Source organism: Spodoptera frugiperda, chromosome 6, assembly GCF_023101765.2.
Source record: "Spodoptera frugiperda isolate SF20-4 chromosome 6, AGI-APGP_CSIRO_Sfru_2.0, whole genome shotgun sequence".
NCBI lineage: Eukaryota > Metazoa > Arthropoda > Insecta > Lepidoptera > Noctuidae > Spodoptera > Spodoptera frugiperda.
Genome location: NC_064217.1, coordinates 10,764,996 through 10,785,412, shown reverse-complemented (window position 1 = coordinate 10,785,412; position 20,417 = coordinate 10,764,996). Strand labels below are relative to the sequence as shown.

At 36.6% G+C, this 20,417-nt stretch overlaps 1 protein-coding gene across 3 annotated transcripts in view; it reads right to left on the bottom strand.

The window, feature by feature from the left end:
- Nucleotides 1–20,417, bottom strand: part of LOC118267425 (1-phosphatidylinositol 4,5-bisphosphate phosphodiesterase) — a 91,117-nt gene that overhangs the window by 26,199 nt on the left and 44,501 nt on the right. For 2 of the 3 annotated variants that reach the window (XR_007705364.1, XM_050694332.1), the window contains exons 4-5: nucleotides 2,106–2,165; nucleotides 1,108–1,245 (exon numbers count right to left, since the gene is read on the bottom strand). Coding sequence is in view for 2 of the 3 variants with exons in the window: in XM_050694332.1 (XP_050550289.1) it covers nucleotides 1,108–1,245; nucleotides 2,106–2,165 (198 nt within the window). In the remaining variant the exon portion in view is untranslated. Of the gene's footprint in view, nucleotides 1–786; nucleotides 867–1,107; nucleotides 1,246–2,105; nucleotides 2,166–20,417 lie in introns of all 3 variants that reach the window. The other variant, XM_050694333.1, reaches the window with a different exon arrangement.

Sequence of the window (20,417 nt, the reverse complement as noted above, 5' to 3'; positions counted from 1 at the left end):
GACAAAATTCAGACGACACAGTGTAAGAAAGTTTCAAACCTAATTCCAAAATATGGTTTCTATCCAAATATAACTAATATTTCCTACGATAATTTATGATACTGTTTGTCCATATAAAGTTGCCTTGGAAAGTTCACAAGTCATTCACATCGACACAAAAATAATAATCACAAAAAACCTTTGAAGCAAGTCCAAATTCTGAACGTTAAAATGTCGTTTCAATCTGCAACACCGAACACTGTAACGTTGCATGAGTCCTCACACTAACTCATGAATCAGTTGAAACATGTTACGCTACACAAAGTTGTGTTGCGTAGCATGCTATTGCAGCAAAGTTAAAGCTTTTGTGCAACGTGCTAGCTAGAGGATTTTCCTCCGTTTAGAGTAAAATCCGCGCCATTTTACCAGATTCTGTATTCAAATTCAACGGTCCGTATTCAAGCGCTTTAACTGTTAGGGTGTAACTTGTAAGCTTTATGACAGCTCTTTGTCGCGTTTAACTAAAATGCAGTGCAGCCGCTTAATATTCAGAATACCGAACTCGCTTCAAAGTGCCACCACACTGCTTTATTTTCGTTTTGCCTCGAAAATTGTAATTACTCTTTTGGACATATATGAAAAAGGAGTACTTATAGGATGTTTTGTTCAAACCGAGGCTATCAAAAATAAAGTAGTGCTAGTTCTAAGATAGTCACCAACACATAAACCACAACATATAATTTAGTAAATCGCTGTGAAATTCTCAAGTCTATAGAAGCCATGCCACGTGAGCTGATGTCAACTTACTGCTTCTTTAGACAAGTCATCGGGCAAACGTTGTTCGCTTTGACATTGTGGGTGATCTGCCTCAGGCCTTGCAACCATACCTTTTTGGAAATATATCAATTAATTTTGGAAAATTGTGTTGTAATATTTGCCTCGTGGTAAGCAACGCGATGTTTCGAAGTGAGTATGTAGTGCTTTGTGAGGCTGTAGTGTATAGGCCAGTGATGATGAGTAGGGCCTTGTCTCGTTGCTTCAAAAATTGTGAAAATCAAACAGAACAGTATTGTCCATTTGTTTGGACAGTTGTAATTTATTTTAGATTAAGATGTACTTCAAACTGACCTTGGCAGTCGCTGCATCAGGGCAGACCACGTGTTGGTAGTTTATGTTGATGTAGTCCGTACCGCTGCATATTGTCAACGATTTCTCTTCTAAGTTTTCTCCGTGTTTGTTCACTAAGTTCATATTTAATTTTGAATCCTGTGCAAAAGACCGTAGAGATTAGTTTATTAAAAACGATAGTAAAAATACAGTCGGAGATTCGTTTTATACAAGTAGCTGTCTATTGTTTCATTTCATTCCAAAAGTTAATGCTCTTGTAAGTTTCAAAGGAAAGCAATTTTAATTTAACCAATTTCCTTATTTGTTTCTACACCAGGAAAACATACCACTATTTTTTATCTCCTAGCACGGGAAAAATTAATCACCTGCCCGTTTTTATCCCCGGAATTCCCAGGGGCCCAGTAATTTTGGTCCCGGCTCCACCTCATTGAGGATACAATGCCTTGGGTCAACTAAAACAGGGTCTCTGACGTCAAATGTTGTGACCCTTTAGCCAATATTTACGTAGAATTGTTTGTGAACACGAAACTAGTGTTTTATGTGTTTTAGGCTCAAGTTACAGTGTGTTTTTAGTCCGTAAAATATACCAGGATGTGTTTTCAGTGTCCCTGTTACGCGACTTTTTGTAAACAAAAAACATTAGCTTCTCTTTGTAAAGGTGGAATATTGTTTTTGGGTTAAATGTTTGGTCTTGTTTGTTGGTTCTCTTTTGTGGGGGATGTTTTGGTTGTCATCCTGTTTGTTTATTGGTTTGGTAACCTATCTACCCGCATTTAGTGGACTGGAAATTTTATTTTCACCATACTTCTATGCTTGCTTTGAATAAATTTCAAAAAACATGATGTTCTAATATGGACAACATTATCTCACTTGATCTTCAAATAGGCATCAAGTATATCTTCCCAAGATCTTTCCTTCCCAATAATAATCATACTAAAAAAATCTATAGAAAATTATCATGAACCGTCGTCAGCATAATTCCAAATTCAAACAGTTACCTTTGGCACTCCGCCGGATCTGACGTCACTGACTTGACAGAGCTCGATGACGTCACCATCCTGTAACAAATCATACAGATTATGTTAATGGGGTTTTAAGATGATAGTTGCTTCTGCCAACAGACCGAAATGTTCCGAATTCTCATACTCAGATTGACTAAAAATCACGGTTTACTCACGTACATTAATGGAGAAAAGTTCTACATACATACATACATACACACACACATAACCTCACGTCTGTCTCCCATGGGGGTAGGCACAGACAATGGAACGCCAATTGCCACGGTTGTTACACACTTCTTTCGCTTCATCAACAATCATCAGTCTTTTCATGCATGCTCGTCGTTTAAAGGTACTTTTAATTTGGCCCTTTTTTAATATATCGCCAATCTGGACGCTATATGTATGTCCGTCTGGGGTGCCCTCTACCGACGGTCCCACTCATATTCGGCTTGTATATTTGAAGATGAACGATGAAGAGTCTGTGACTTGAAACTACTAGAGCTTTTCCCCATTAATGTACGTGAGTAAACCGCGATTTTTAGTTAATTTAGTATGTCTCACGATAGTTATTACAAAAACATGTTCAGATTGCTTCCCATCAAAAGCAACAAATTCACCGTATGACTTGACATCAACCTCATTTGTGTTTTCACCAGAAAACAGGTGAATAATTCATGAGATTCGCAGGCTCTCACTATTATTCAAATCATACATAATTCAAATTGAATTTCACACTAAAGACACCATATCTGTGCTTATATTATAAGAAGGGTATATGCGTGCGTGCCCTATTACTTGGAACCCTAAATAAAAGTGGTGGTAACCTCCAGAACTTCTGGTTCGAATTGAATATATTTTGATTTGTAATTCAGACATTCTACGCTTTAAACAGACTCCAGGTCTTCGCATTACATATAAATGTAAGATTATGAATGGTAGGTCAACCGGCTGCCATGCAACGAGTAGCGGGTTCGATCCACGTGCAACTCTTTGTGTGATTCACAAATTGTTGTTCTGTATCTAGGTGTCATACATATAGTAAATTGATGTTGGTAAACGCACTCACGACACAGCAGAAGATCCTAAGTGTCGGGCAAATTTAAAAAAGAGATGGAAATTAACGGCCATCACGATTCATTTTTATTGGAGATTATTTTATTTTATTGGAGTCGGCCAATCACAGGGCACTGTTAGCGTTCTAGCTTAGCGTTAGGCAATCAATCTCACATACTATATATCTATGTATATAGGTACATAGAAATAGAAAACTAGTTTAATATCCATTGTCCCATTGTCACAATCTAGTGGCTGATTTATGAAGGCAATTAAATGTTTCACAACGATAATGTGTTTTTTTTTTCAATACATTTCTACCATTGTGCTGCTTCTTACAAGGAAGTTAGCATTAATAGTTTGTATTATTTATAGGTGAAGACTAGCTGTATATTGTAGAAAATAAAATGATTATAATCAAGGTGACATTTTTAATTACTGCACCGTTATTACGAGTATTTTCTTAAAAGGAAAAGATGAGCTCTATTTCATAATGAAAATCAACTCCTGGAAGAAAATAATATGGTCTTTAAGATAAAGCTTATTCCTAAATATTCAACACCTTCATATACAATTGAGATGTTGTCGGGGTATGAAAATTAAAAATCTATAATAGTCCGTCAATTAGGTAATGGAAAATATTAGACACGCATATTTTTATTTTTTGATATAAGATAACAATACTTAGATAAAACTATACAACAAAAGAATCAAAGTTTAGGAGTGGACGCACATACGTAATTTTTACGTATAATATATACCTAGAACCGACATCACGCGATATTTCAAATCAATATATCTTCGAAAGTATTTGTTTCTCATAAAAGACCAAGAAACTCCTATTCTTTGTAAAACTACTACTCAACTATACATTTAAACGACGATCACTGCTTACCGACTTATTACGTAGTGACCTTTACACGAACAACTGTAGAACACTTGTACGACAAAGGAAGCGTTTCTCAATGGGAAATGAACTTCCTAACTCCGTTCCATTGCCGGTATTAAGTAGCTCTATACGTTTATACTCACTCATACAATGGAAATTGTTATAGTCTTCAGCTACAGTCTACAGTACTAGCAAACTTGATATGTATTGGTAATTGAGTAGTATAATGGATGAACTTATTTTTAAGTTAATAGGGATGATGACTGGGTCAAAAATAAATTATTACAACTTTTCAATAATTCAATAATAAAATAATCAAAAATAATCACACTTTCATTCATAAAGAAGAACTACTTAATTTTCGATTTGTTTTAGCTAAATTTTTAGATTTAAGTCTGCTATTTGACGTCAAAAACGTATGACGTCATAATTTCATACAAAGTTGTTAGAAAATATCGTTTTTGACATTTCGAAAAAAATATTGAATTTGACTAGTAGGAAACATGCCTATTCTAGTCTTTTTTGTAAGGATCTGAAATACCTTGTCTATAGTCTTCAAGAGACAGAGGTTCGCATTATCATAATCATCATCATCATCATTAGCCGATAGGCCGAGAGACGTCCACTGCTGAACAAAGGCACCATACTATACGCTATACTGGACACAATTCAAGATTCCGTGCTGTTACTATCCGAAAATACTCCAATTGTGCTTTGTCTAACATGAGGATCAAACCCGAAACCTCCAGGAGAATCGAACGAGGTAGTCTCATTAAGAACTTTATTTTACTTTTTACATAATATACTAGGAATTTATTGGCCCCAAAATTATGTAGATTAGCTGATATATTAGGATGTTTTGATGGTTGTATCTACTGTAGATCTTGGCTTGAGTTGCAGTATTTGGCATGCAGGTTTTGGGAACTTGTGACAAACTTGTTGCAATAAAAAAAAATCAGCTGATATAATAAAGATGATGAAATAAAAACACTTTTCTCTTATACTTTTGTTGCCGGTAAATCGGTTGCCTTGTTTTTTAGTTTAGATTTTTAGGAATTAAAGTCTTAAATTTTTTGTTTCATTAACATAATTATTTCTGTCTAGTAAAACAAGTTCTAAGTTGGTAAGAAGTCCTTGGTCACAAATATTGTGGGTCAAAAGTGAATACATTTTGCATAAACTATATGTAGATAACATTTTTAGATTGTATATTCGATTCGAAATTTAGTTATTACAAATGCGAGCTACAGAAATTCAAGCATCCTGTGTGTGCTATCTATCCAATTGTAAATACCTACTACCCTATCCTATAGCAGTTGAGCGAAGTACCGGATACATCATCATGTAAGTGTCCACTGCTGATCAAAAGCATCTTCTTACAGAAAGTTTTTTTTTTAACTTATACTTAATTAGTAATTAGCATTATAAGCCCAGGTTTCCTTACGATGATCACCTTCGCCGTTTGTCTGTGATGTCCAGGTAATCGTAGAAAGTACTTTCTGACCCTCTAACAAAATTTGAATTAGTGAGAGTATTGTAAACTTCTAAAATATCAGTTATAATTATTACCCCGACCCGCGGTTCTAAGAATCAGTATTCAGGAATCATGGTAATAATTAGAACTAACCTAACAATTAGAGCAAATAGCAATGATACATGATTGTTTAATTGATATTAGGACTCGATTTCCACATACTATACGCTAATTAGAAAACTAAAGCATTTAACAAAAGGCGCCACTGTCGTTTTTAAGGAACCGCAAAATGAGAAAATGGAAGTTAAGCGCAGTATCGTTGTCTGCGAGGAAACGACACTGAATAGGAAATTGACTTCCTAACTAGATCTCGCGTAGGACGAGGCTCTCGCTGAATGCACGAGCCGACGCCATTACCCATTTACTACTTGAGAATGAAGCGTAAATTGATTCATTTTTCCTTCTTGCATTTGGCCTGTTCTCAACTCGGTAGATGAATGCATTAACCCATTGTATGTTAGACACAGAGCTATGCGAGACACGATACGTTTTCTATTGTGTCTCATATAATGACAGACAAGAGGTTAAGTTTTAAGATTGAGGTGTGTTTATAATATTTTTAAGGGAAGCAAACTTATGTGGATTTTTTTTTCTTCTAAGTGTAGTTTTTGTGTCTTCTAAATAAGATAGAGGAAGCTCCAAGTCTAGAGTCAACACTGGGCCTAGTAGGGCTGAAGCCTGATCCGGAGCTGCGGACTACCTAGCGGGTTTACCGAGGCTCCAGTCGAAGGGCAGAAGTAGGAACGGGGTGGTTTTTAGTCAGTTAGAGTCTGGACACTCCTCTCGCCTTGCCTAAGACAGGGGAAGTCTTCGGATGATTTTTTTGATTATAAAATAAGAGTCAACATTGTCACGGGCTATTGATGATAAGGTTGATGGTGAACTTCCAATCTTTGCCAGTTATTATTATTACCTCCAATCTATTAGAAGACGAGCTATTACTAAACGAACTTGAGACTCAATTCCAAACAATTCTCTGAGAATTTTGAAAATCCAAAATACAGTTTCCCTGTTCTCAGGAATTTCAAAAATTCAAATTGTCTAAAATCTAGTTCTAGAACACACAAATCAAACATGTCGATCATTCAGCAGCCATGTTGGATTTCAACGGACTAATGTGCTAACTGACGAATTGACGACAGGCGGTAACCTCCAGTGACTAGGATGTATTTTGATTCTATTTCGATTTGTATTGCTGAAGTCTAGAAATAGTGTTTGTTTGCGGAACACTGGAAATAGGGAATATCCTATGATTTCATTAGTGTGTTATGTGATTTTACAAATTCACTTCATAAATTGCTAAACACATTTTTCAATGACTATGTGTGCAAATATGACAAGTAAACGATCAGTGGTAAAAGCTTTTTGCGCGATAATAATAAAGACGTTGATCTACAACCAATTTCATATTGTTTCATAATGATATAAGGGTAAATAATTTGATTTAGAGACGTGCTATGCTACGTTGCTGAGGATGTGATTGGCTTCCACCAATCATGTTCATTGGCACACATAATTAGCACCGACTCAGTTACGCTATGGTTTTATAAGGAAATATGCGTGCTTTGGATGGTTTCCCTAATATCGATACATTGCATACTCGAGCTGCGCATCTTTCTCGCACAGCTACATAGCTTACTATCGGAACCGATCACATAGTTTTACAGCGGAGCTATTACATCTTTGTAGCATAGCTATATAGCACATCTTTGGTGGAACAGCCCCCTTAGAGAGTAACAAATTACAAGCCATGCGACCATTTTTGCAGTTTTATAACAAAAGAAAACACTACGAGTATCTAGGACAGAATTAATCCTCTGCACCATATGGAGAAACCCTAGTCACTGGAATAACGAGCTACCTCGTTCAATTATGCTTTATACTCCAGAGGATGCTATTGAAACGCATGCGGCATAACCTACATTTCAACTCCTACATTCAAGTCATGAAAGAAAAACCTAGTTTATTCCATTTGCATTAAATCATACGAGACCCCAAACCCCAAACCTCAGACCTCAAACCTCACTGGCAGTTAATGGTGAAAGGGTTCTGATTTATGCATTCCCCAGGAATATTTAACTGTGTTTCGTGTGAATAGACTGGGCTGACAATTCTCTCTGTGTGTAGGTATAAAATTATTTGTGTCTGCCTGTCTGATTGTGTTTTAATATTCAGTTTCATCTGGTTTGTTGTTCCCTGAAGGGAAGGGGTGGTTTAGTTTACTGATAGTACATCTATCGCCCTATTCAATTAACCTTAATTAGGTTTATTACATATAATATGGTCCTTTTGTACTATCTAAAAAAGTGTATTATCAGTCCTAGATACTGTATGCCTGCTATTGTATGCATGTGTCATGACAGTGATGACCATTTTTGGTCCAATTGAAATAAAAATATTGGATTGATATCCTCAAAAATAATTCAATATTACCTTTTAATTGACTCAAAGTCTAAGTAATAGAATTTATTTCAATTAATGCTTAATTAGACACTTTTATAACGACATAATTCGTAATCGCCCTTCTTTAGTCTTAAGTTAGTTTAAGTGAAACTAATGCCCTAAGCTCGTTCCGAAGTATAGTTTGAAAGAGTTCCCTGAAGAATGAATCTCAAAGAGATCTCGCGATCATTACTCTTTAAAAAAAAATTTGCCGGAAGTCACTATTCCACGCGAACGAAGTCGCGGGCAAAAGCTAGTAAATAAATAACTCGTTTCCAGTCGTTCTCAAAAGTCTTGATCAACAAGACCTGTATACCCTTAGTACGAGTTTGCTTTACGCTTAAAGTAATCGGAACAAGAGCGTATTCGGCGCTCTGATTGGTTAGTTTATTCGTACCGGCCAATCAGAGCGCCGAACGCGCACTCGTTTCTAAACATAAACGTAAACTCGTACTAAGGGTACTGAACTTTGGATAGTATTTTTCCTCCAAAAATAAAAGCTTTTACTCTTAATGTCGGTCCCTTTTACAAGAATTCCTAAGTACTTGTTTTTGCGACATTTGTTTGGGCCAAATAATAATTAATTACAGCAACTCTTAGTGGGAGTCCATGTAACCAGTAATTGGGGAAACCATTTATTCTGTTACTTTAAATCTGTAGTTACGATGTCGGTAATACCTATACATGTATACAGTATATAACATGGGTACGAGAATGCCACCAAACGTTACAGTTTGGCGAGTCTAGATTTAAGGCCACAATTTATGTAAAAACTTTGAATTAAATTATTAAAAAAATATATCCCTACAGCAGATGCCTACTTTATCAGACCTTTTCTTTTGAGGGGGAAAATCATCCAATGACTTCTCCCGCCTTGGGTGAGGCGGGAGAGAGTGTCAGACTCTTACTGACTAAAAACCACCCATTCTTCTCCTGCTTTAAGCCGGAGCCCCGGTAACCTGTTACATTGTTCGCAGCTCCGGAACTTTATCTGACTAAGGAGTTATATCCGAGACTCCTTGCTCGGCAGTCGTACTTAAGACCACTCGATGAACAATAGTTTATAAAGGTTTAGACAAACTAGATACACAACAAATTACGCAACAAACTTTCAACCTTATTGACGATAAACAACAAACAAACTAGGTTAGGTTTCCATACCTAGGTATAAAAGAGCCCTATTCTTCAAGAATAATACCCCTTTCATTGTATAGACTATAGACTGCGCCAGCGCGTCCTACTTGCATCATTACGTGTATCTATTCTGTTCTCTTCTATCTTGATCGCCTGTCAGCTGCATTCACCGACCAATGGGACGCGCCCCCCCTACAGGGGAGTGCTATCGACAGGCGACAGCTGTCAAACGCGGGACTAACGCAACGGACTGTTGTGAAAAAAAATGCGCTTGGTTATGGAATTGTGTTGTTGGGCGTGTGTAAGTTTATGTTGGAGGGATAGGGTTGAAATATAGAAAATTGTTGTTTTAAATTATGTTTGTGGACTACCTAGTAGGTTTACCGGGGCTCTGGCTAAAAAAGTAGAAGTAGGAATGGGGTGGTTTTTAGTCAGAAATCCAAGGCGGGGGAAATCATTGGATGGTTTTACCCCTTAAAAAGCGTTAAAAATCAGCGAATTACGATGAAACAACGATGGATTAGTCGTAAAGATCATTTATTATAAATATACCAAAGACAATGATTTTGGGGAATTCCAACACTATTTGCTACTTCCAACTTTACCAAACTTATTAATAAATTAAGTCTCGTTTGTTTAATTTATTACTTACATGAGACAACAATATGAATAGTTAAAACTTAGTATACTGTTTGTGTTTTAGTTTTTTTAAATTTAGTTATTCATTATGTCTGTAAGATACCAAGTAACTGTAAGTTTCCAAGTAACTCAAATGATTTTGTTATTTTGGCGTTCCTGATTTAAGTCTATAATGCATATTGTTTAGTTTTTTTTTACGTATTTAGTCTCTGACTTTCATGTGTTAAATGTTATGCATACCTGTTATTTGCATGGTTACTGAAATGCCTTTATTTTGTTGGTTATGTTAATTGAATATGTGGGTGACTGTGTTGTTGGTGTGCTTATTGTTAAATAAATAAATAAATACGCCTCTATCTTTGCAGTAAACAACGCGATGTTTATTTGTGGTGACGATAAATTCTACAAAATGACTCCAATATAGTGTGGGTTTGAATTACGATAGTATTACTAGTAAACCTATTCTTAGACAATGACTAACTTTAGTACAATCCTTAATGGTTTTCTATTAATTACTATAATTGCTAAACTTGAGCCAAATCTGTGATAGTGAATCAATTGAATTTTACGATTTCCGCATATATTATTTTGGGAAAATGCGTCTATCTACGATTTTAGTATTTCCAATGATATATGTTATTATGATATTTTTCTATATTGCTTTTTTATCGTAAAAGCCGGTCACCGAGCAGACGGATCACCTGATGGTAAGCAATCGCCGCCGCTCATGGATACCCGAAACACTAGAGGCGTTACAAGTGCATTGCCGGCCTTTTGGGGGTTAGGAATTTAAGGGTTGTTGGGGATTGGGAGATTGGGAAGGGGGGTAATTGGGCCTCCGGTAACCTCACTCACACAACGAACGTTGTTTCACGTCGGTTTTCTGTGAAGCCGTGGTATCACTCCGGTCGAGCCGGCCAATTCGTGCTGAAGCATGGTTCTCCCACACTTTTCGTGTAATTTTGCATATCATGTAATCTTTGAAATAACAACAAACAAAGTAATATAGTCGCGGAAAATATGACTTGTGAATATAACTGAACTGTGAAGATATCATGTGTTTCACGAGAAAAGCACGTGTCGCCCATAAAGTATGGAAAGGATTTGCATACTTCTAAAACCCGAGATTCCCCGCAAACAACTTTAGTAATTCACGTCTTGTCGTGGGTGTGATGTGATGGGTGAGAATAAGTTTCGTAAAGCTATCTAAATCATTGCTATTGATATTGAATTGAATTGAAGAAACAGAATCCTAATATTTATTATTATTGAATTCAAAATAAAAGTCGTAGATCGCTTCAATATGCTTTTTTAAGTGCGGAAAATCATCCAATAAATTTCCCCGCTTGGGCGACCCCGTTCCTACTCCTGCTTTTCAAGCCCCTGGTAACCCGCTAGGTAGTCCGTACCTCCAGGTCCTTCCAATATCATAGAAAGACATTGAGGGAGGACTATGTTTAGTATTGAGGTTGTGTAGTTGACAATTACTAAGATCATTTTGACGAGGATTGAATTCAAGTTTATTTATACTCTTCAAACTTGGCATGACCTAAATCATTGTGGAAAGGGTACCTATAATTGGGATTTTTACCCGAGCGAAAGGTGGATGTAGGTAACATTTTAATGTGTTTCTGTTCGTGGATTCAATGCGACGTTCTGGGTTATTTACATGATGTTCTCAGTAACGGCACTGTTAAGGTACTGAGAATACCACATAATAGCTCGGAGTCTGGAATTGTCTTCTGTTTACGGTTTTAGACTTGGTTTACAAATCACATTGTAATACTACTTGTGACTTGAGGACACGTCCTCACTAGAGGTGAACCTAAGTTAGTTCTTACACCTTGGGTGAGGCGAGACGAAGTGTTAGTACTGTTACTGACTAAAAAAACACCCCGTTCTTACTCCTGCTTTGAGCCTGAGCTCCGGTAACCAGTTACGATGTTCGCAGCTCCGGAAATTTATTGTTACCTAGGCTTCCAGGTAAGTGATTGTTTCATTAGGATTTTGAACGACGCTTTGAAACTAAAATCGCTTGATCAACTGTTCTTGAGAACATGCAACCAACGAGAAAGACATTGCGACATTGATAAACCAAAATGAACTAATGAACACGTATCTCATACTATATCAAGTTTCAACACAATATTTCTGTCTATAGTCCCACCACATATTGTAACACAAAACTCCAAAAAAGACATTAACGAAACAAAGAGTCCATTTATCGAGTAAACAGCTATCATGTGACCCATTTCGCATCATTTTACTCATATCAGACCACAAAGGGAGGGACAAAGGTAGGAGGGACAATGGACTTCCTCAGTGCTTCGCTAAGTACCTGATAGTTTCCGTCAAGGGTTTCTTCATAGACTCGTAGGGCTGGCTAGATTTGTGTCCTGATTTCTTTGGTGTTATGAGAACGGATTTGTGTTACTTAGGTGCTTTGTGATTTTTTGGTAAATGTCTAGAATTAGTTTACCAAAATGCTCAACAATTACTGGAGATCGAAGGTTTTCATAATGTTCATGCTCATGATTTACGATCAGATGGCTGGTAGTCACTCCAATTAATATTACCTTATGCGTGTGTTCGCGAAAATAAAAATACTTATTAGGTATATTGGTTTTCGAAATCATAAAATGTATCTAAAATTTCTGTAAATAGAGTGGTATAATAGCAAGAAGTTTAGTTTTTCAAATATTGTTAATTGTAACAAAGGATTTTTAAAGACATACTACTGGTAGCCCTATTGGTGAACGACTTTATCTGTTGAAATGGAGTGTGCCGGTCTTGTCTATGTGGTCGGCAGTTGAGCTAGATTGTCGCAATTGAATGCTATTCACCTGCTTAGATAATATGGAACCCACAGAATATGGAGGCCTATTTTCTAATGCTATTATTATTGTTCAACGAGAAGTGTTCTACTAGAAAACTGATATACTCGTATATTATAAATATTACCTACACTTACTTTTATTATAACTTTCGTGAGACAGAAAAGAAAAAAGACATGTGTAATGTCTCAAAGTCAAAGTCAAAATTATTTATTTCAAATAGACCGGGAAGGCACTTTTGAACGTCAAAGCAAGTATTCAATATAAAGAAAACAAAATGTCTGTCTGTCGGCCAGTCCTCTAGTTGCTCTATTTGCTCGTTCCAAAGTGTAGATTCCTATGGAGAAGAACGAGCAAGAAACTACATCACTCTTTTTCAATCAGGTTCACGATACAATACATTAAAAAGAAGGATACTACCCGATTCTTACATACATACATACATACATACATATCGTCTCGCCTTTAATCCCCGAAGGGGTAGGCAGAGGTGCACATTATGGCAATGCCACTGTGTACACCCACTTTTCACAATTTATGTTGTGAGTCCCATGTAATAGGTGGTGAGCCCGGTATGCCCGGTATATGGCAATAGTGCCATATACCGGGCACATTTCCAGAGTCCGTGCTACCACTGAGAAATTTTCGAATAAAAGCCCAGTAATACTTCGCCCGACCCGGGAATCGAACCCGAGACCCCTTGCCTGGCAGTCGCAGTTGCAACCACTCGGCCAACGAGGCAGTCACCGCCGATTCTTAAAATACCAAAAGCTGTTACCACCTACCCTATAAAAAGCCTATAACACGATTATCCTTGAATCCTTACTGAACCATTATCCAAAATTAGTTGACAGGTCACCTGCTATGAGTATACACGATCCTTTGGCTTTAATTCTATTCGTGAATAGAACATTCTGGATCATATCTCCTTTGAATGTTGATAGTACATTATGTCAAGTCACCCATATGACTTGTATATTGGGATAACGAAGGGATCTATTTGGTTGTCAGTGTGAATAACATAGCCACTGTATAAATAACTGATGTGAATAGCATCACTAAGATAGCATTGGGTACGGTTATTTATCGTCTGAATAACTACTATCTTTTGATTCCTAAGGTAGGCAAAGGTTCCCGAGCGAACGGCCACGGCTGGCATAGCCGAGATACGGCCCAGGAGGACATCAGTCCTCCTGGGCCGGAGGAGTTTGGAGGAACGGAGTGGTTTTTAGTCAGTAAGAATTTGACACTCCTTCACTTTTCACTCTAGGCGGGAGAAGTCATTTCACTTGAAAAACACCAGACGTGATTTTGGGGTGTTTTAATGGGAATAATTTTGCGAAAATCGAAAGCTTTATAATAATTTTCGACTGGGAATCAAAATTGACATCCCATTAATAAAAACCATTAGATCAAAATTGGATCCAATAACAAGAGTTTTTACTAAGCACCATCCTCAAAAAACTAGAACACAGAACATAATGTTACTAACACGACAAAAAGTAGACGGACCTCTTTACATAAGCTTCATAAAAATCCAGATTACATAAGGACATCATAAATCTTGTTGGAGAAAATCTATCGAGTATGCGTGGAAAAATTTGTAGGTACCTCTCTTCATCTTAAATTTTTTTATGGTGACAGTAACAGACGATAGGGGGTATCGTCAAAATTCGTAATCTTGGTGTCAAGGTCTCAAGGAAATATAGGTCCCCAGTTTATAGGGTCCCGAAATCGGGTGGAGGTCAAACGAAATCGCATTTTCTATTTCCATCAAAATAAATTTGACATGGTCTTTTTATGTCTTTTGTGGGCCTTGGTCCTTGGTCCTTGGGTACTTGAGGGCTACCCCTCAAGTAGTAGGGTCAAAGGGATTAATTGGAACATGTAGTTTATAAATTGCAATTGTAATTAGTTATTCAGATTTACTATAAATTTTATAAGTAAACATTTTCCTAACAATACGGAAGAGGACAAAACGAGTTTTGTCCACTTCCATACAGAATTCACATTTCGAAAAGACTATAAGACATTTTCAAATATTTAAAATTGCCAAGTAGTATAGGTGAGTTTGGATAAAGGTATCTATAAGTAAGGTAAGGCTATGGGTATAAGTCAATCACTTAGTAGATTTACTTGTTCTGGTGTAACATCTTATGTCCAAGTGACAATTATCCGCAAACTACAGTTCATCCAAACCATCATCCTCAAGAAGGTCAGGTCTGCTAATGACAGCTCGTGTAAACACCAGCTCATTATAAAGTCCACGACTCTTTCTGAAGGGTACTCCAGACCCAGCCATTCCTCACATTCCCGACCTTGCACACTTGTGCGATGAAAAGTGGACCTAGTACCCCTTCGCATAAAGTACTCTTTAGCTTGGAAGGAACCATGTTTGTTACTTGAAAGGTATTTGAATTTTTGTAAAAGAGCTAGCTTCTGCCGTGAAATGTGATATTAATTTTGAACGCAGACTTTCGGAGCCCTCGCGAAATGCGGATTTAATATCGGAAAGTTTGCCGCGATGAAATTTTTGTTATGCTATGAACGAACATTTTTTTTAAACTCTTTGATTTATTTTTATGTAAAACGGAAACGTTTTGCGAGAATCCAATCAGTTTATATTGTGTTGGAGTTCGTAAAATAGAACAAGGAAGTTAATTTTAGATTGTGGATTTGAATTCTTAATGGAAAAATCTCATCAGACATTTTTTCCTGCTCAGATTAAAAAAACTACGAAAGGTATATCATATTAGACAAATCCAAGTGTGTTCCATATGTCCCAAGTATTGCAAGCGTTCATAGGCGACGGTAACCACTTACCGTCAGGAGTGGTTTCTTGCCACCGTCGTGGTATAGGAAAAAATATAGACAAACTAACAAATCAGTTTCGCTAAAGAAAACGAAAAGGCAACAAAATTAATCACACTTCAAAAACAAACCGAAATCACCAAAACAATATTCACAGAACATAAACAACACTAAACAACTCCGCATATTGATACTTCCAAAACAATTCCAGTCTACAACTCCAGACACAGATAGAAAACTTTTAGCCAGAAAAACAAACAAACACACAAACATTATCAAAGTAAAATCAAGTCCAATCCATCTTGTCACGTCTTAGTAACTTTATTGCGAATTCGCGAATATTGCGAACGTTACCGTCGCGATTCCATTCCACCATTTTGATATATAGTCGCCGTCAGCTGTTTGTCAAGCCACGTACACATGAAATTGCTTTATGTATACTTACAAGTTAAGCTTAGTTCACATTCACAGAGGATCGACAACTTTATCCGAAGCATAAAGATCATAGTATTTGCTATGTCTAGTCTCTATGATGTTTTTCAATAGTAGATGACTATTTTTTTTTTGTTTTATTTAATGTCCGTCTTGTAGATTAAATGATATATTAGACACGTATTTTTTATTTTCATACGGAAACAAATACTTTCGAAGATATATTGATTTGAAATGTCGCGTGACGTCACTTCTAGGTACGTTTTATACGTAGACATGACGTATTTGCTCCCACTCCTAAACTTTGATTCGATTAGATTTTCTTACCTGACTGGACGGACTAAATAGATTTTTTATTTTCATACCCCGTCATCATTCCTATTGTCCTATTTAAATGAAGTAAGTACATCATCATCATCATTCGTCAGAGGATGTTCACAACATAATAAGGACTTTGTCCTGTTGGGGAGTTTGTCATAACTTAAGGCGGTTAGTTAGGCATCACAGTTAAAACATGGAAACTTTAGAGAAATTTAAAGAATGTTGTTCTCTGTCACTCATTGGCTGATCGCAGTTTTAAAACATGATCGACTTCCAATTCATATTATGGTGACCCGAGCCTGACAAGCTTTTTTTAAAGGTGGAAAATCATCCAATGATTTCTCCTGCCTTGGGCGAGGCGAAAGGGAGTGTCAAATTCTTACTGACTAAAAACCACCCCGTTCCTACTCCTGCTTGTCGAGCTGAAGCCCTGGTAAACCCGCTAGGTAGTCCGCAGCTCCGGTAGTTTGAAGCTAGCTGTCAGTACATGACGTTAAAAAATTCAACCCAATGTGAACCAGTTCTTACAATATTTCAGCCGAAAAAGAGTAACGCCAAAGGTTTTTAGGAAAAATATCGTATCTAGAAGGCTAAGACTAAATATGTTTACGTGTAAATCTTTTTTTTTCTTACTCAACATTGTTTTTTATCAATGTTTCCAGGTAATGAGGTTAGGTTTCGTCTTTTGTTTTTGATAATAATATATGGAACAAATACGTTATGTTTACTTTGTTTTGTTTTATTCAGTTGTCTGTCTTGTCTACAGACAAGACTTGTGTTACAGGCAGAAAAGTATTTATTTGTTATTATCCAAATTCTTTGGAATGCCTAGCGGGATACCGGGGCTCCGGCTCGAAAAGCAGGAGTAGGAACGGGGTGGTTTTTAGTCAGTAAGAGTCTGACACACCCTCTCATCTCGCCCAAGGCGGTAGAAATCACAAGATTATTTTGCTTCTTTCAAAAAAATAGTCCTTTGGAATGTACACAACAGAACTAAATAATATCTACAGCTGATGACAGTTCACTGCTGCACTAAGGACCTTTTCTACATACCTAATAGTATTGCTATAATTCCTATGCTTGACAAGCAGGTTGAAGATAGCCTCTACCAAACGTATAGTCCTTCAATCAACTTTAACAACACGACTGTTGACTAACATTCAGCTCAAACAGCAACTAAATATCACCTATGTAAACTTTACAGCATCTAAGCAATATATACTGCGTACAACATACATATATATATATTATGTAGTTATATTGAACAAAGACCCACATTATCATACCTCTCTCTAATGTCCCCCTGTGACCCAGATCCATTATTCAGCTAAACCTATTCTCCAGTTCGATTCGATCTCGATTCGACATACTCGTAACATGAATATCTCAAGCGTTGTAACTTGGTTTGTAACGTAGAATTTGTAACACACTGTTACGTGTGCAATAACAATATTTTGAGAAATGCATTGTCTAAACTGTAAGGTAAGTTACCAGAGAATATAAGTTATGTTAGCTGATGGTAAGCTATAAACATCCAGGGTCAACACTTTCTGGAGCTTTGGACTACCTAGCGGGTTTACGGGGGCTATGCTCGAAAAGCAAGAGTAGGAACAGGGTGGTTTTTAGTCAGTAAGAGTCTGACACTCACTCACGCCTCGCCAAGATAGGAGAAGTCATTAGATGATTTTCCCCCTCAAAAAAAAAAAGCGTCTGCACTTTGTAACCCAATAGTTATAAGTATGTTGCTCGCCTTTTGATACAGGGTTTACTTTAATCAGAATTTGCGATTGTAAAATTAGACATCACCTACTATGATACCTAGACATCATATTAGACAGACGCTAAAAAATGAAATCTATATAAGTCATCATCACAATATCATGATATCAGCCATAAGACGCCCATTAGACTGCTGAACATAGGCCTCCTTAATGACCTACAGATAGGCCGGTTGGAAGCGACCTGCATCCAAGGATATTAGAAGTCATAGAATAAAAAAAAAGCTTGTGTACTTAGTTTTTCAAGAAAAATTCATAGCAAGACGTCAACTAATTACACATAGATATTCTAAATAACATCCAGATTAATTAATCTTACCTTTCAAATTCTGAAAACTAACAACGTATTTGATTCTACGTTATATAATACGATCTTGTATACTACATAACCAAAAGACAATCTCGATAAGTTTCTAAGCAAACGACTTGATATTTCCATCCTCCGAACAGATTTGCTTACGACCCTCTGAGGTAGATCCCGTTGACCCTAATCACCCTCTAATGGACACAAGACCTCATTGAGGAGGTCAATGGTACCGGCACTCCTTGGACCTCCCTGGAGGAGGGACTCAATTAGTTTTGGTGACTAATTAATTTGATTAATTCGTGATTTATTGAAGGATGTTGCGGGGGTTGTTGTGCGAAGTAAATAGAAAGATATATGTATAAGAAACTTTACATAGGTAAATATAACTATTAATTTCTACGTGGTTAGTCTAAACACCTAATAATACTTTGACCAACATGGAAATGAAACTTTGGAACTTTTGATCGGTAATCATTTTCGCGGTAGTGATAACACAATTAATTTATTTTCGGATGACAAATATAAAAATGTTTGATAGAAAACCCAGTCAATTGACTATACGTCGTCGCGTCGATCACCTCAAATACTGCCCATGATTATGAGTCCCGGTCAAGCCTCGAAACCAGTCGAGCAACCTCAAACAGTTACGAGAGCAAGCTGTATTATTTAATTAATTTACTATGAGTCACGATAGTTATTTTCCTACAAGAACTCTGATGTTTTGAAATAACAATGAATAGGAAATCAAAACTATGAAATTAGTTTCAGTTGAACGTTTCATTAATATTATTATATTATTGGTAGGTATATCAACAGGAATTACTTTCGAGGTTGGTAGTCATGAACTTGCGATGTTATTTCCGTTGCCATGGGAACTATAAATAGTTTTACAAGCCAATATTTGCGTGGTGTAGTTTATTCATAGATTGTGCTATGTACTTACTATTGGTTGTAGATTGTATTTTAGTTTAATTCTTTTTATGGAATAGGAGGCAAACGAGCAAACGAGTCACCTGATGGTAAGCGATCAGCGCCGCAACACCAGAGGAGTCACAGGTGCGTTGCCGGCCTTTTTAAAAAGGAGTATGCTCTTTTCTTGAAGGTTTGAAATTTTTGAAGTATTTAATATTACTAGCTTCTGCCAACGGCTTCAAAGTATCCTATGTGTTATTCCAGATTCCGATCCCTTCAGCCGTTTTGACGTGCTTGAATAACAAACGCACAAACACATAAACTTACAAACTTTCTGATTTGTAATTGTTTATTGTTTTAAGGGCCGGATTTTTCCAGCGCTAGATAACTTTATCTAAGGAATAATTTTGGATTTTAGACAGTTTTTGTTTTGAAAAACGTACATTTAATTTTATAAAACTTATAGGTACGTTGATTGAAAAATCGGCCCTAGTGTCCGTTGGCTGCGAGGCGTTGCCGACGCTGCTCATTAAAAAAGCCACTGTACCTCAAAACTAGTAGAGGTTTTCTCAAACAGTTCGTGTGATAGTTAAGACGCATCTTTAATTAATTTACCAAAAACAAGATTAAGTTTAAGATAAAAGGCACAGTACCTGACTTCCATTTCAAACCTCTTATGAATTTACAAATTAGAATAAGATTAAAATTGTCTTACGATAATAACTTCAGCTTCCTGATTTCATTTAAATTAACAGATCATTAAAAATATAGAACGTAAGTAATTATTTCTTAACGTTTTCCTTAATGAGATTAATTGCAATAACAATTAAATTTACTACTTTTTAATTAATCTGTATAGCAATTAATTATGAGAAGGTATTTGTGTCATTATAACAGAGCGCTAATTGATAATATTGGAGATATAAGAGCTTTTACTGATAACGGTAATAATATAAATAATTAATTGCGACTAGAATTTATTGATTATTTTATATTTAAAGGCTTTTTATTTGAGGGGTGAACATCATCCAATGACTTCGCCCGCCTTGGGCGAGGTGAGGGGGAGTGTTAAACTGTTACTGACTAAAAAACAAACCCCGTTTCTACTAATGTTTCAAACATACAAGTTCACATAACACCCTGACCCAATACAACAATCTGTGGATCAGACATCGACTTGCTCCGTGCGGGAATCGACCCCGCTACATGTTACGTGGCAG